The sequence below is a fragment of the Thermobia domestica genome, chromosome 2 (assembly GCF_964235325.1).
Source record: "Thermobia domestica chromosome 2, izTheDome1.hap1.1, whole genome shotgun sequence".
Taxonomy (NCBI): domain Eukaryota; kingdom Metazoa; phylum Arthropoda; class Insecta; order Zygentoma; family Lepismatidae; genus Thermobia; species Thermobia domestica.
Window position 1 is genome coordinate 296,705,711 of NC_137455.1, and position 18,682 is coordinate 296,724,392.

Sequence of the window (18,682 nt, forward strand, 5' to 3'; positions counted from 1 at the left end):
ACAGCAACTACTACAATGCAAAACTTGATATCCCACATTAACCGTTTTTATTGAAAATACAGCATGATTCATTCAACCCAATTGCACCAGTTGGTAACCTTTATCCTAAAACAATAATGGATTATGCTAAAGCGAATGGAAATACCCAGATTAAATTCTGCAAAATCATGAAAACATATCATGGTAAGCCACGTACAAACCACGACGACCCAGTTGTTATCTTCACGACAATACTCACTTTCTGAGTCACTCAACAATAAATCATCTTCATTGAATTGGTTGTAAGAAACATCAAATGTGCTAATTCTTTTCTTTTCAGATGGGAAGGTGTTACACGGTTCCTCATTGCCCGCCATCTTAACTGAGGGTTACCATCTTATGCGTTCCAAAAAGTTACAAAGAGGTTTACTATAGTGAATATTACTGCGATCTATAGAGCACAATTTGATCTTGGAGAAGATAAAACGAAGCAGTGTGCTTTGCTCTCTATCGGATGCTGCATAACTCAGAATTGAAAATTTGTACGTTATCATGTTCTTGCCTCACACGCTTCATATAAAACTCACTGAAAGTGAATCTAGAATCAATATTAGGCGAAATACTATAATTTATTCTATAACTTTTTCTATCAATTCATCTTTTTGGATCTGAGTTTATCTGTATTCTTACAGCTATAGCGTTTCTTAATCAAATATTAAACATTTAATTGTACTCACTCTTTTTTTTAAACACCATATTTAGCTTTTACTTAAATATATTTAATTTTCCTTTTCAGGTTAACACATGGTCACCCATACGCCCTTATAAAATTGATTATTACAGTATTAGAACGTTGAAGAGGACGTCACCATGAAACATGCTGAACTGTTGATCGTGTGGTTAGTGTGCCTTGTTCGGATATTGCCTATCCATGCATCTAAAGACACAAGCTATAGACTGCCCACCGATATTGTCCCCGTGCACTATGATCTTCGAATTCTTACTTATTTTGAAGAAAGAAATTTCACGTTTGATGGTGATGTGCGTGTCTTGGTGAAATGTATAAAGCCCACGACAGCAATTCGACTTCATTCAAAGGATCTCACTATTGATACAGATTCTGTGTTAGTGCTAGATAGTAATGAAAATTCATTGTCAATCTTGAATCATGACTTCGATAAGAAAAACGAATTTTATACAATTACTTTGAAGGAGGCATTGAAGGCGGGTCATGAGTATGTTGTAGATATACCATATAATGGCAAACTTACTGATTTATTGTCTGGATATTACAGAAGCAGCTACGTTGACCAGAAAACTAAGGAGAAGAGGTGAGAATTAATTAACTTCTTATATTATTGATGAATTTCTTTTCCTTTCTGCTATCAGTAATACTATTCATTCTAGCAACTGGACACATTTAATTTTCATTATATCTTCATATCTTGATTTATATCTTGACTTTAACTTGAGTGAGAGTATTTTCAATACTTTAGAAAGTAGGTGCAGTTTGTCAAAGGTACAATTTGCTACAACTCAATTTTGATGCTGTTTGCCACAGAACTTTCATCGTAGATTTTGACGCGTTCAGTGCTCACACACACACACACACATGCACACACACACACACACACACACATATATATATATATATATATATATATATATATATATATATATATATATATATATATGTATGTATATATATATATATAAAGATTAAAGATTTGCTATTTTTGGCTGTATTTCATCTTTACGATCTCTATATAAAACTCCTTCAGAGCGTTTTACTTTGCGATAGTCGTGATGGCACTAATAATTATTTCTTGAATTTTTGGTTGCGTCGCGTTGCGATTCGCAAATTTTGCGGAACCTACTAAGGGGTTTGACCCAAGAAAGCATACCAGATGCCTAAAGGCGTTGCTATAAGATTGGGCAGGTCAATTAAGCATTGTCTTGATCATATTGCTAAAATTATTTTAATAATAGTAATATAATAATAATTTCTCGGCATTCTAAGGCTTCGAAATTAGTTACACTTGGGTTGTGTACTCACACAACAAAAATTCATACGCCTCTGCTTTACCTACGTACTATAGGTATTATTCTTCGTTTGAGCGAAAAACACACGTTCGCTAATGTATAATAACATATAATAATGACTGTATATTAAATCGTCCGAAAATATTGTTAATAAAAATATCAGGAAGTAAAGGAACTCTATAGGGTCAATCCATTCTAAGTGATCGGGAAAAAAGGAAAATTGCCGCTAGACCTTTTGAAAAAATCTAATTTGTTAAGAAATATTGAGTCGATATAAGAGTACTTCAAAACCACAATTAATTATTTTTACAACATTGCATGGCGACGCAGCGGCTGCCGCCATTTTGCGTTTTCTCGATTTTAGACGTTTACGTTGTTTTGAATATCTCAGCATGTATTTGTCCTACCAAAATGAAAATTGCTGGACGTCTTCAACTTGTGCAGAGCTAAAACTTTGTCCTGTTAACATTTTTGCTTAAAACCACTTGAAGGGTTTGAAATCAGGGCCTACAGTAGCAACATTCTCGGACATTGAAGACATGTTTGGAAAGGGGAAGCAGCTGACGTAGAGGTCTGAATTTGTGTGTGCATGTCTACCGCGGTCATAAATTTATAAAAAAACTTTGCAGACCTGTAGCTGCTCCCAAAGGCAAGAAAAAATTCGTATAGTTGCTGAACTATGCCAATTTGGAATATTTCACTGTCCAATATCTCCAATGGGTCTGGATTTAAAAAAAAAATCTGAAACTCACTCACTGTAAACACTGGGGAATGCAGACCAAACTAAAGGACAACAGTCTCCTGCTTGAGTTGACAGTTGAAACAAGAATAAACAAGGATTGAATACATTGATATAGCAAGCAGCAAGAGTAATGAGTACTTACAGACTTTTAGTCAAGTGTGAATTTAGAATTTTCTCACCTTCTGCTAATAGTGGCATTCTTCACCAGTGCTGCTGAGGGTGTGATAAGATAATGAGTCACAACTAGAGGAAAGAAACAAACTTGAGAGCCTTGACTGGACTAATCATTCATCCTACTTTATTTTACTTCATAACAACGAATTTTCAGTTGAATTTGTGAACAAAACACCTCCTAAAGAATGATGTCATTCGTTAATACTTTGATCCCGTTCTGCTCAAAAACACAAAACGCGCTTTGTTATGTGTTGTGATACACTAAAGGAGTAACTATTCCCAAAATTTTAGATTTTTTAAATCCAGGTCCATTGGAGGTATTGGACAGTGAAATATGCCAAATTGGCATAATTCCCTAACTTTACGAATTTTTTCAGGCCTTTGGGAGCAGCTACAGGTCTGCAAAGTTTTCTGTATAAACTTATGATCCGGTGGACAAGCACACACAAACTCAGACCTCTACGTCAGTTCTTTCCTCTTCCCAAACATGTCTTCAATGTCCGAGAATGTTGCTACTGTACGCTCTGATTTCAATCCCTTCAAGTGGTTTTAGGCCAAAATGTTTAGAGGACAAAGTTTTAGCTCTGCACAAGTTGAAGACGTCTAGCAATTTTTATTTCGGTAGAACATGCTGAGATATTCAAAACAACGTAAACACCTAAAATCGAGAAAACGCAAAATGGCGGCAACCGCTGCGTAGCTACGAGATGTTGTGAAAATACAATGATCATGGTTTTGAAGTACCCTTATATAGGATAAACATTTCTGGGAAAAATTGATTTTTTGGGGATGGTCGAGCGCACATGCTTGATCACTTAAACTGGATTGACTCTATAGAAGTCAATCCAGTTTAAGTGATCAAGCATGTGCGCTCGACCATCCCCAAAAAATCAATTTTTCCCAGAAATGTTTATTACTTGTCTATTATTACTTGTCTCCTGACTTGTCTTTGATCCCGTTCTGCTCAAAAACACAAAACGCGCTTTGTTATGTGTTGTGATACACTAAAGGAGTAACTATTCCCAAAATTTTAGATTTTTTAAATCCAGGTCCATTGAAGATATTGGACAGTGAAATATGCCAAATTGGCATAATTCCCCAACTTTACGAATTTTTTCAGGCCTTTGGGAGCTTTCTCTATTATTACTTGTCTATTATTCTTGAAGGATGTTATTATTACTTGTCTCCTGATATACAACTTACAATGTTTGCTTCTATCGAAACATTTTTCTCAACGAATTTTAAACATTGAGAATGAAAAATTAAACTAATGTTTCTCCAGTAAGTATCCAAGCAGAATTCCATGACTATTTTGTTTATTATCTGGCACCAGTAAACGCTCGATACTATCTGGCAACGCCGATTCATGCAGCGTTTAGCGTAGCACTAAGAAGACCTAGTGGTCCACCTTAAAAGATTTATGTCCAGGTGTAGATAACTCTTAAAATGTAAATACTACTACTACTACTACTACTACTACTACTACTACTACTACTACTACTGCTGCTAATAATAATAATAATAATAATAATAATAATAATAATAATAATAATAATAATAATAATAATTTTTCCATGCACTTAAGCGTATCGTAGAACTTTACAAGAACGTCCGTTCTACTCTATGATGAAGTGAACGAGAACATTTCAGAATAATGACGATAAATCTTCGAAATATTTTTATGAAGAAGAATGAAAAATTGGGTGGAGCGGAACGTCAATAAAAGAATGAGGAGAGAATTGCAGTGTAGTCGAAAACAGGAAAAGAAACTGACTTTGGACATTGTCTGATGATATATCGTATTATTATGGAAATTATAGAATTAGCTTAGGTTAAAATGGAATGATTGATACCTATGGAGGTGCGTAATATATGAAATCTTCTAAATTCACAAGTGACATACCAGCAATAACAATATACTATTATGCAGTTCACAAGGCTTCATACACGCCAGGTTATTTGAGGTTCCTCATTCTCCGAGCTTCATCTCTGGTTGCATCTAAATGAAAAAAGTAACAGGTTGCTTTGAAACTTTCTCTGTGACTATTGCTTTTCTCGGTTGTTAATACCTTAGAAGGTTAAATGAGAAATTTAGTTTAGGCAATTCGAATGATGATTTTAGGATATACAGAACAGAACCCATCCAGAAGAAAGGGATCCTCACATAATAATACGAATAGCTATTTTAAGAAAGTTAAAACAACGAGCGAAATGTTTCTGAATGCACCAATTTGTGGCTATATATATTTTGAAGTAATGAGCCAAAAATAATAAGTTCATGCACTTACCTAATATTTTATTAGTGCTGAAACATGAAGAAAATGAATTGTTTAATAATTTAGTTAAATCATAGTATCGTATATCATAGTATTTTTTTTTTTTAGTTTGAATTCTTATTTGCATGTTCGGATTTAGTTTGTGGCGAGAAACGGAGATCATTACAGTTTACATTCTCGAAGACTATGTTCTCGCCGTTGCTTCAAGTTCGATCATTATTTTTTCCACATAAATTTTGCAAGTAGTTGGCTTAAGAAAACCATGAAAATTAACAACCATTTCTTCTCGTAAATTATATTTGTTTAACTGTTCAGTAATTTATGTTAATTACTTTTGTTTTCCTTTCAGATGGCTAGCTGTGACGCATTTTGAACCCACAGACGCCAGAAGAGCATTCCCTTGTTTCGATGAGCCAGCAATGAAAGCGAGATATAAGATTACCATGGGAAGAAAGGAAGGATACGTCTCCCTCAGCAATATGCCATTGGAAAAAACTGAGCCAATGTAAGTCCTACCACTGCATATTATTCGAATTTAAAATTGTAAGTTCTAAGAATAACAATTCGATATTCTAAGGAGCTATTGATATTTGATTCGATATCTATTCGATATCTATTCGATATTTGTGTATAAACACACTAAATCTATAAGGAATTAGGTTAGAAATTGTTCCTGGGGATTACTGGCATCTATGCCCTATAAGAGCCCATACGTGTGGGGTATGATACCACTTGGCTATCTTACTACCCGGGAAATTGGGGAAGGAAAGCAGGCTGGGACGATATGTTAGGTACCATCCCGGGATTTTCGCCTGCCGTGAATAAGGAAAACACAGGAAACATCTCAGTCTGGATGGCTTGCATGGAAAACTTTTAAACTTTTTCGAGCGAGTGCCACCATCGGGAATAGCACCCAGGACATTTAAATTTATAAATAAATATGAGTTTTGCCCTTAGAAAACAAGAAAATAATTATACTTTGAAAATTTATATCATACTTCCATTTGATTTACAAATTGCACGATCAGTGCAGAAGGAAATCAGATTCACTTTTTGGGTCATTTTGGACGTATCTTATCTTTGAAATCTCCATCTGAAGTTCCCTTCAGAACCTAAAAGAGTCATATTCTTATAGTGTGAATAATTGTGGGTTTATAATATTATAAAATCAGTGGTAAAGTTTCCATGTACTTACGGGTGTCGTAACTTTCTTTTTTTCTTATAGCTTTGGTATCTGGACTTGTTTTCATTGTTCTCTGAACGCCCTAAATAGGAATTGAAGTGAGTGAAGCAAGCTTCTACCATTGGATGTATATGATAATACTGCCGTCCTAAGCGAAAAGACCTTAACTCCACATTGTTTGAAAATCGAGATATTGGTATGGGAATGTTCGTAGTACACTTCTGCATCTCTCTAAAGTGAAATTGACGTGGATTGACCAATCGGTAGGGGTTATGACTTCACGAGTGTTTACCTTATGTTCAAAACTGTAACTGAAAGTAAGCAAAAATACCTTAAGTGGCAATTCATAAGCAAGAATATTTAACTGTATTACCACATAAATTTTAGATCGTGAAAATATATTTAATAAAGTTTTACTGAAATACAACTAATTTGAACGTACAGCCTAAGCCAAAACGTGTTTTGTTTATTTTCTCGAAAGTATGTGAAATGGAGATAAGACCTTTTCGCTTAGCAGGGCAGAATAAGGCTTATAGGTATCTCTTTATTGCTTGATAAATTTTATTTAAAAAATGAAATGAAATCTTTCAGTTTTAAGTCCCATGGTTATGCCGTGTAGGCTAAAGGAGACGATAATAATGAGGATGAATGAAATAGTAGAATGAAGAGAGTGGGATAACCCTGAAGAAGCCCCTACAAGGTGTTCGTTCCTCATAAAGGCCAGTGCGCTGGGATCAACCCACGGACCCCACGGACTGGTGGTAAACTCTTGGACACCGCGGCCCAACTTTCATAAAAGCCTACAGTATATGCATTGTTTAGGTTGGGAACAATTTATCTAAGTAGTAATTTTAACTGTCTTTGAGACTTCTGTATTCGTGTCCCTATCGTGTTGTGATACATAGAAAATGATAAACGAGTGAAATCAGGATATGTAATTTTTTTAAAGTATCTAGCGCGTGTCCCTTCAGTGTATGTGATTCTGGGTTGGACTCTCGGTTCGAGAACACAAAAACTGAAGTTTCATTTAGTTAATTTTTTGTGATCCACAAAAGGTTTTCTCATGTTGTTCTCTTAAATTTTGTTGAAGTCTTGTCTCACTTTGTTTCTCGAAGATTTTTTTTATCTTGTCTTGATTCTCGAAGAATTTTACCGTATTTTCGTCTCCTCCCGATTCTCGGAAAGCTTTTCTCATCCTTTCTTGAAAATTTTCTTGTTTCGTTTTGTTAATTCGTGTACACTCATGTCTAAAATGAGTGTTGCATATTCTTCTTGAGAGAATATGATTTGATAATGATTTTGTATTGTACTTTTAATACTTGTACTATGTGCATAATCGGGATATGTACCCTGTATATTTATGGTAAATTTCATAGAAAAAGAATTATAAATGCGAAAATTAGAATGAGTAAAACAAAGTGTTGTTAAATGGACAAGAAAATTTTATTTTAGTTTTATTGTTCTTATTTAATGCACTTTTGACATGAAATTTGCCATCTACATGTCTTTGCCGATTCTACACACACTAACATAATAAGAAGTATCGGGTGAATTCGTTATCAAATTATATTCCTACAACACCATATTTATAGACATGCGACAATAATTTTGGACATGAGTATACAACAGTTATGACCTGATTTCCTGCCTAATTCACTCGTTCAAAAAGTATAAAAGCTTTATCAGGCCAAGCATCCTAAGCGAGATTTTCCTGAGCTTTCTTCATTCACACCAGACAAATGTCGAGATGGTACCTAACATACAGTTCCCAAGCCGCTTCCTTCTTTCCCCCACATACTTTTTCCTCGGATAGTGTGATCCCTGAAGGATATCATCCTCCTACATGACGGCCTAACGTGATCATAGATGCCGAAAGCCCAGATATCTAATTCCTAATCCTAATTTTAATCTTGCCTAATTTAATATAGTCCTAAAATGATACCTGACTTACGCATCTGCGCCTGCGCTAAATAAGCTAAACAGTTCATGATTTGTCTATCTTCAGTGCTTGAGTAATGGTCAAAGTAGAAACATTTAATTATTGGTTCTTCACTTTATTTGTGCTTATTTTGTGTAGCTGGGTCTCATACGACCCCAGGGTGTTCTTCCTGCTACGAAAATAGCATCGTTAGAAACTTTTATTTTTTGTATTTTCCTTCGCACTCTTTACGGTCGAAGAGCAAAACATCATGGCCTAAATAGGTAAGGAACTCATATTGGGAGAACTATCTGCAATATTGGGTGGGGAGACCAGTGTTGGGTAAGTTACTTGTAATAATGTAACGCGTTACAAGTTACTTTACTTTCTCTTAAAATGTAACGCGTTACTTGCCCCAAGAAAATAACTGTTACTTTACTTCGAAAGTAACGCGTTACTGTTAGGTCCGAAACTTTGAATATGTGAAACAAATCTTCTTACTTCAATTTTCCGTACTATCATTACTACCGCTATTATTATTATTATTATTATTATTATTATTATTAATAATAATAATAATAATAATAATAATAATAATAATAATAATAATAATAATAATAATAACTGTGTATAAACATTAAAGACAGGCGGTTTGTATTTGAATACTAAAAAAGTAGTTGAATGCCAAGCTCGGTAGTCTTGAAGTCTAAGAGTCAAGGACATTGTTCACGAGCTTCTGAATTTGGGTTGAGAATCTAGGTTGAGTATTCGGGCTCGAGCCGAACATTGTTCAAATTAGAAGGCACTGGTGAAATATCTTCAAAACTGATCGGCCCAGGTTTAGAATTGCTAAAGACTCGAGCAGCTCGGCTCACAGCTCATTAGCTATCGACCCGAACCGAGAAGTGAGATTGAGCCCTTGGCTCAGTTGAGCAGAATCAAGCAGACGGCTCATTCCAACCAAGTCAGCTCGAACCGATGGTTCGCCCTAAGCGAGCTGGCTCGAGCCATCGGATCAGTTGAGCCGAGCCGAGCTGAGCTTGTTATTTAAAAAATTTCTTGTGGTCTCGCTACCGAGACGAGACGCGATGCGAGCATTATCCCCTCTCGTGAGCAACATTAAAAGTATTCCACATTACTGCTTAGCTTATATTTCTCATGGATTTCTCTTTCCACTGTAATCAGGCTATGATTTCAAAACGAGTTAAAACGAGCGAGCCATTTATCAAACTCGACTCGACTCAAAACGTGACGCCAAAAACAGTGAATCGGCTCGGAACTCGACTCGAGAACATAACCTTTGACTCGACTTGAAAGTCGACTTGAATTCGAGTCGATTTTTAACTTGAGTTGTGCCCATCCCTATGCGTTAGAAAAAATGGTTGCTTATTATTATTCTGTTAAACTAATTATATAATAATAACAATGTTGTTATGTAAAATTTAAAATACAGAAAATAGATAAACATTACACTACAATTAATAAAATGAGAACATATAAACTGGGGGTGAATCAAAACTTGCCAGTAACTAAAAACGATACATGCTTTTTAAAGCTAGTTGTTCCAAACCCTATAATCAACGGGACTTTAGGATACGCAAACTAACTTAAAATAACTAATATTACATACCATCAACATTACATCTATAAAGTAGGCCTGATCAGAACAATTTATTCATATTAACCACTTACTGTATATTGTTAATTACGGCACCCTAGTTGTTGAAACATATTTCCAACCGGTACACCACTTTACTTTTAAATTTTGTCCACTATCATCTTCAGGTTTTAAGAAAAAGTGTTCTCAAATGTTCGAACGATAAAATAATTTCGTTCTCCATCTTTATAAAAACAACACCAATCAAAGTAAAATAGACTACCGGTACTCGTAGTTCACTCACTGAATGTATTGATTTGGAGCTGTCAAAATCTACAACAAAATCTTCCAGGTGCTTGCTATCAGTACACATGATTTCCCTGAGGCTGTCCTCATCTTCCAAAAACAGCAAGTGGCATTATGATCTTATCTGTTTCTTTTGTGTCAGTGACCGACTGTTGATCACTGACATACGTAGTTCATGCTCCATTGTTACATTCTGAGAAATTCTCTTACAGGAAAGAAAAATTTGTTTCCGAAAAAAATATATACATGTATTGTAGTTATTCATCCGACATGTAACGCGAAGAAAGTAACGCAAACTAGGTACGTTACTTAAAAAGTTGTAACGCGTTACCGTTACAGTTACTTTGGGAAAAATGTAACGAGTTACTAGGAAACGTTATTTGCGTTACGTTACTTCCCAAGACTGGCGGAGACATCTGCCCCAAACTGTGAAAGAATCACCAAGTGGAAGACCTATTCGGTGTGTTTTTTTCTGTCCCCGGGACAAACAAGCGTGTGTATTGCTTACGCAGCTTATATGCTGAAGATCGCTTTGGAATTTGTGGCGAATGTAAATATGTGAAACGCCCGTCAATAATGCCGTGAAAAAAGTCACATTTTTTAAAACTTGTGTAGTTGTTTCAAATAATTTGGACGAGAAAAAATATTAACATTTGGATTACTAATGAACAGAAAATTCTGTATTCTTCTAATTGGTGACCTACCTGGCTATAACAATAATCTAACATAACTTAATCCAACCTAATCAGTTGCAAAAATACATGTTAGGTTAAGTTATAGATATACGTCGGAAGGTCACCAGTTAGAAGATTACCGAAAATTTAATAATAAACCATTAACGCAATGTTTGTATTCAATAATCAAAGCTGTTCTCAGACTATGAGAAATTTCACTTGCATAGGTGTGAGTACACATGTTGTGGTTTAATCTGTAATAAATTAGCACATGGTAAAAGCTCTTACTTGACTGGTGTTTTCTAAATGTATACATGTTGTAATGAGTCGTATATGACCTTACGGTGTACTTTGTGTCATGGTAATGCTATGGTGTTCTTCCAGGCCTAGAAGTGATCAGAATCCTTCTGCGAGACGAAAAATGAACCACGAAAAGTGTGATAAAGTAACATTTAAACTATATTTATTATTGGAGTACATTGTATTGTGTAAATGATTTGCGTATCTTTAAACGTTGATAAGTGCTCATTATATTCGTTCAACCATTTTATCAATTTTCAGTGTTTATGCTATGATCCACAGAACACTAAAACAGTATTTAAGATATTTGGATGAAATTGTATTATTTCTCTCGTTGTCTCGAAAACAAGTATTGATAAATTTTTCATTTCGTCTCTGATTTAAATAGACACTTCTCGCCTCCAATCATTCTCTTTCATTATTAATCCGTCTTCTTTAGCCTAAAGGACAGAAACGTGGGACATTAAACTAAAAATAATCATTTCATTTTCTCAAGTTAATAATGAATATGAAATATAACCAAAATTTTCGATAATATTAAACTCTTTATTTAGTAATTATTTAGTCCCCATGTTATTTGCAAATGATGTCTTATTAATTCTGACACATTATTAATTTCAGTGAGGACAAACCGGGCTGGTTTTGGGATCATTTTGGAGAGTCTGTTCCGATGTCAACGTATTTGGTGGCGTTTGTAGTTTGTGATTTTGCAGCTGTGGAATCAGAGAAAAGCTTAAGTAACACAAGGTTCCGAATGTGGGCTCGAAAGGATGCTATAGACCAAACCAAATATGCAAGTGAGATTGGACCCAAAATTCTGGAACATTTTGAGGAGTATTTTAATGTTAGTTACCCTCTTCCGAAGCAAGATATGATAGCAATTCCTGACTTCAGTGCAGGAGCTATGGAGAACTGGGGTCTTATTACTTATAGGTAAGGATATTTCAAGAATATATTCCTCTTCGTAATAGTATTTCATATAAAATTACTTCATTACATGTAGATACAAAACAGTATATCTACTTTTATCAAAATAAAAGGGTTAAAGATTAGAGTAAAGATACTGATTGGGTATTTCAGATACCGTTTGATAAACTGCCGTATGTTTATATTCGTTAGGTTAACAAGTAACTGTGTCATGTGTACACCATGCGAAAGAGTTTGGTTTGTATGGCGTGAGAATTTCTTAATTGATACTGAAACCAGAAACGACCACTTCGGGTTCCAGTGGAGAGATTAGAGTGGAGTTGGCGTATACAGTATTCTTGTGGCGCTTAATTGATTGCAGAAAACCGTTTCCCGCTTTCTATTACAGTTTTTACTTTGTAGTAATTAACGTTAATACCGGAAGTGGTTTGATTCTGCCGAAGAGAGTACTTATGTTTAGGAAACTAAATGAATTTTAAAAAGCTGAGAATGCTTGAAGAGAATTGCCAGAACGAACTTAAAAACAATTATTGTGTTCGAAATTTATATGAAATCGTATACTAAATTTATTTGATTAAATTCAATAAATAATACACTTACATATTTGAAACCAGTATAGTAGGGGATTTATTGACTTAGCTATATTGAGCTGCCACTTTTTATCACCGTATATATACTGAAAATGTTCACCGTGTGTTTTCATGGTGAGTGGAGGTGATTTGAGAGCTCCGTGCTTACATCGCCTGTATTTTCAATTGTGTTTTTTCTTCAGTTTTTGATGGTCCTGTGAGTAGGACTGTTTAGTGGTTATATACTGTAAATTGTGTTAAGTCGTACGACGTTATGAATACTATTCGACAAAACACGTTAAAATTTGAATTTGACAAGAATTTCCGTCAATTACGACCACCTCTGGCGGAACTACACATTTGGTTAAGTGAACAATTTCCTGATATTATGAATCAAATGATTGCTATCCAATTACACAATGACGATTTCTGTGTCTATATTAAAATGGGTACTGCCCTACATTTTGAGCATGCTTTACGTACTTTGCCCAATTCTGTTCCTTTCCGTCATTCGATTGGTGTTTCCTCTTTTGTGCATTTTTTGGATGCTGCAACCAATTATACTAAAGTTCGCATTTGTGAATTACCATGCGAACTTTGTGACGATATAGTGCGTGATACTTTGCGTGAATAAGGTGAGATTAAACAAATGATACATCAAAAATGGAGAGTTCACTTAAAATATCCTGTGTTGAATGGTGTACGCGCTGTTTATATAGAATTGGTGAAACATATATCCCATCTAAACTTCACTTCATGGGTTATAAGGCGTCTATTGTGTACCCTGGACAGCTTCATACATGTTTCTGCTGCTTAAGTACTGATCATCTAGTTTCCAACTGAAATGCTCCAGCTCGACAGTTACCCCGTCCTCAGCAAAAAACGTAGGAACTTCGTACGACACCTTTATCCAATGGTACTCTCCCGAAAACCCCGCAATACTCGTTAAACCACCGGTCTATTTCCTTACGCCCCGGTGTTCATACAAGTGTACCTGATATGTCTTCAGCTTCCTCTCCTCCGCCCCGGCCCGCAGTGAATGATCACACTGAATTTCCTATTTTAAGTTCAGAAGCCATAAATAATACTGTGTCAACTACTCCGGCTCTACAAGAAAGTGTGGGACCACATCAACGGATCTGGACCAGCTCAGTGTTACATATTTAGTTCCACGATAAATGTGGCAACGTCGCAGAATGATAATGTGTCCTTGCCCACCTCAAATGTTCTTCTAACCAAGAATCCAATAACAACTAGTGATGGGTAAATTCCCGGGAAGATATTTTTCGGGAATATTTCCTGGGAATATTCCCAAAAATGGGATTTTTCCGGGAATTTATATACATTCACAAAGAAAATTGCATTCTATTACTATATTATGATTTCAAAGTTAAATTCGTTTTTTTTATCACAGTATATTATTACAGTTGTCCCCAGAGGATTCTTTAAAATGTATATTCTGAACGGCACTATGTTACTTTATTAATTTTTTATATTATTTCGAGAGTACGCATAAGTGTATATTTACTTAGAATTCTATGAAAGTACACATGTGGAAAAAATGGTATAGTAAATCCACATATTTTTGCACCGCTAAACCGTTTAAATTTATAAGTAAGTGGATTTTCTAAACTTCACTCTACTACTGATATCATAAACATATTACATTTTTAAATGTTATAAACAAATTAGATTGGGTTACTGCCAGAAGATACGTCTCAGCACTTTATCAACATTTGCGCATACATACTAGTTCACAAAATTTGCAAGATACTGACTTATCTTTATAATTTTGCACGTAACATTGCCTCACATGACCTTTCTTCCTAATTTGTTCTCGAAATTTCATGCGTTAATTCACATGTAAGAGAAGTCCGAGTACCTCTTCAGAAGCTGAAGTCAGAGACAGGAGACAGATCGAGGTCTATTACTAAAGATGGTTCGGGGTGTATTAATTGTACTTCATCTCTATTTCTACATAATTTCTATTTTACTTTACAAACTGGTTCCTTTTCAGAATTTGTAAACTAGCATTTTGCTACTTTTTAGTGCAAATGGGATTGGAACAAATAAATCATATTATTAGTTATATAAAGTACAGTCAACGAATTTTATTTTCTAAACCTCCAAATTATTTAAAGCCTAGAAGTAAATCATAATAAATGAAAGTAAAGTAATTAGTCATACGGTTCTTATAATTTGGAAGAGAACATAAAGAAATGGAAATAAATTCCTTCCCGGGAATTTATTTGCCTGAGAAAAAATCCTGGAATACATATTCCCATTTTTTACTTTCCTTCGCACCGGGAATATTCCCACTGCCCATCACTAGTTCAGGATTTGTTAATAGTACTTCGTTTCTATTTCTACATAATTCTATATTACTTTACAAAATGGTATCTTTCCATCATTTGTAAATTTGTACTTTGCTACTTTTGGCGATTGTTCAGCTTTGGCGGGTCAGATTTTGTACTTTTTTTTGCGATATTCTATTCCGATGTTTTTGTTTTATGGTTTCATACATTAAATTACGTTACCAACATTAAATTTTGACAACATTACCGAGTAAGCGTTAGTGAGTGAAGGCGGGTTATAGCCACGCAGGGGAACGTTGTTTTCTGTCTTCGTTACCAACAATTCACTTTCTTTTCTCACATAAATCACTTCGACTTACCTTTACGGTTTGTACAAATCTCCTACTGCCCCCCCAAAATGTGTTCGATACTTTCTTGACTACTTGAACACTACTATCAATTCATGTCTTCCGTAAATCATCCTACTTTTTGCTAGTTTTGGCCCTCCAATACTAAATAATTACTCTTTTTTAGTGCAAATGGAAATTGAACTTGATAAAACATATTATGAGTTATATCAAATACTGTCAAAGAATTTAAAATTTTTTAACCTCCAAATTCTTTAAAACCTAGAAGTAAGTCATAATATATAAAAATACAATAATTAGTCATATAGTTCTTATAATTTGGAAGATAAAGTAAAGAAATGAAAATAAATTCCTTCCCGGGAATTTATAGGCCAGGGAAAAACCCGGGAATATTCCCATTTTTAAATTCCTTCCCACCGGGAATATTCCCACTGCCCATCACTAATAACAACTACTGACACTTCACTTAAATCTTCTTCGCCTCTTTCTAGAGTTCCTGGAAATTAACTCCGGAGGTCATTATGGAGAAAACGAAGAGTCATTTCAAATAAAACAGATAGTGGCAGCCAAGCAACCCAAGACTGCGTGAGTGATTCAGAAATACATATCGGTAGGGGTGACCTTGACTCTGATATGGTTTATAACACTCTCCGCAACAGACGAATTTCGTAATCAGAGTGTTGTTGCAGAACCTTCTGTTTCGTAAGTTCTTGTGTCGTGCTTCTAGTCCTCAACATTCATGTAATTTCTTTCTTTTTTGTTTTGATGCTATATGCATTCTTTTATACGATTCATGCAGTGCAGTGTTCATGTGATGTTTTCAAGACTGTTTATTTTATTTCATTCTTCCATTATTTTTTTAAATAAATGTTGGGACAGTCGGAGGCGTATGCATTCTTGGAGGCAGAAAGATTTTTCTTCATTTCTGTAGTGTGGGGTATTCTTACACAACTTCTCTGTTTTTTGTTGTTATTTTTTCATGTTTTTTTCTTATATTTCATTATTCACTTGATGGTAGACCACCCATATATTAATCGACCTAATGTTTGCCATTTGTGTTCTGTAAACATTGTTGACATTCACCATTCAGCGAAACAAAATAGTCTAAAAATTGTTGTGCTTCAAAATGATTACGACCTGGTTCTACTTCAAGAAGTCAGCATGTCCAAATTTGAATTTATGCCTATGTACACTGCGATTGTGAATTTTGGTACTCAGAACCGAAGTACTGCTATTCTAGTCAAAAAGGGTATTGTTGTAGAACGTGTTAAGCAACTTCCCTCTGGCCGTGGCATCAGTATCTTTTGAGATGGATTCAATATTATCAATGTATATGGTATTTCTGGGACGTTAATAGGCACTCTCGTGAAGATTTTTATAATGAAAAAATTGTCCATCTTTTGCCAGATAATTGTGCTCCTATTATTATGGCTGGGGACTTTAATGTCCTTGAAGGACAAATCGACACAACTGGCATTTTCCACCCTATTGTCACTTTTACCCGCCTTCTTCAACAGTTAAGCCTTCGGGATGTATGATGGCAACATTGGACTGTCCCAAAATTTACCTTTAAGAATAGTTCTATGATGTCAAGACTAGATCGCTCCTACATAACGTCTTCTCAGTGTTCCAATATAGTTTAAACGGGCATCCATGCTCTCATTCAGTGACCAGGCAGCAGTTTATTGTGTTCTTAAAATTCGAACAGGTGTTTCCCATACGCATGTTAGAAGTTACTGAAAATTAAATGCTCAACTTCTCCATTCAGATACTATTAAGAATGATTTTTGACAACGTTGACAATTTTGGATACGTCAACAACGTTATTTTTCGACTATCTCTCAATGGTGGACTTGTTACGTTAAACCAAATATAAAACTTTTCTTTCAATGGCATGGCAAAGAACTTAAGCGCGAGACTCATCACACTTTAGAATATTACTATACGTTTTCAACCTAGTAGCCCTCAAAATATCAGCTATATACATAGGATTAAAGCACAGATTACACGTTTACAACTTCGCACTCTTCAAAGTTTACAACTTCTCATCTCATGAAGCATGTTGTAAATCAGAATGAATCTCCTTTTATCAATTTATTCAATCGAAGCAACGTCGCCAACAGCAATATATTGAAGCTATTATGGTAGATGGTGTTGGTGCAGTTATGGATGTTCATGATATTCAACATCATGTTTATGAACATTTTTTTCGGTACATTGTCCTGGACAAATCAATGTTACTGCACTCGAGACATATTTCTTTGAGTCACTGCCCGAGGTACGCCAACAATTAATGGGGGATATTACTCCAACTGAAATACGAGAAGCATTGCGTACATGTAAGGATCGTAAATGTCCCGGACCTGATGGGTTTATTTATGAACTATATGTCACATACTGAGATCTTGTTGGATCTGAGTTATGTCATATTTTAATGAACTCATAAGGCATCAAAATTTTATAGATAATCAAGTGTCATTGTCCTCATACCTAAAACGAACTGTCCATTGACTATACAGAATTACCGTCCGATCACGTTACTTAATACTGACATGGAACTTTTCTCTAAAGTGTTAACACAACGTTTGGAACATGTTTGTCATGAGCTTATTAGTGATTTCTATTCACCAATTCATCCTACCAAGAATGTGTTTACTGCACTTAGCAAGATCCGTGACATCACTGAATATTTTAAATTTAAACGCATCCCTGCATGCTTATTATCAGAATGCGTTTGATTTTTTATGCTATGAATATACTTATACTGCCTTAAAAGCTTGCAGGTTTCCTGATTATTTTAATGACCTTCTTAATACGTTTTACTCTTCCGCTACTTCCATTGTACAAATCAATGGTCACTTGACGGCGCCTTTCTCAATATGTCGTGGAGTCCGATAAGGTTGTGCTTTATCTATGCATTTATTTAGTCTCGCGCTTGAACCTCTGTTCTACCATTTAGTGTCCCTAACCTCATCAGTAGATCATGATTTTCACAATATCAGCGTTCAACTGTTTGCTGACGATGTGAACATTCTTCTCACTAGGAATAACCAGTTTGAGCACATTGAACAATGTATACAGACTTTTGTGCAGGTGAGTGGTGAAAAAATCAATGTGAGCAAATCAAAATTATTAGTATATAATGTTTCTGTGGATCACTCACCCTTTTCTCTTGAACACCCTTATCTGATAGCCGAACACGTACAAATCCTTGGTATTATATTTACAGAGCGCAATGACATCACGACAGATATAATTTGGTACCCTGTTCTTCAGAACTTACGTCTATTTAGTGCAGCTAACAAATGTCGGAACGCATCTGGTTTGTTAAC

General features: G+C 35.2%; 1 protein-coding gene across 1 annotated transcript in view; it reads left to right on the plus strand.

Moving 5' to 3' along the window:
• The window catches only part of LOC145678597 (aminopeptidase N-like), a 107,897-nt gene that overhangs the window by 38,256 nt on the left and 50,959 nt on the right, over positions 1 to 18,682 (plus strand). Inside the window, exons 2-4 of the mRNA XM_081748940.1 lie at positions 776 to 1,310; positions 5,564 to 5,719; positions 11,814 to 12,125. Of these exons, the coding sequence (XP_081605066.1) occupies positions 850 to 1,310; positions 5,564 to 5,719; positions 11,814 to 12,125 (929 nt within the window). The 5' untranslated portion in view covers positions 776 to 849. The remainder of the gene's footprint in view (positions 1 to 775; positions 1,311 to 5,563; positions 5,720 to 11,813; positions 12,126 to 18,682) is intronic.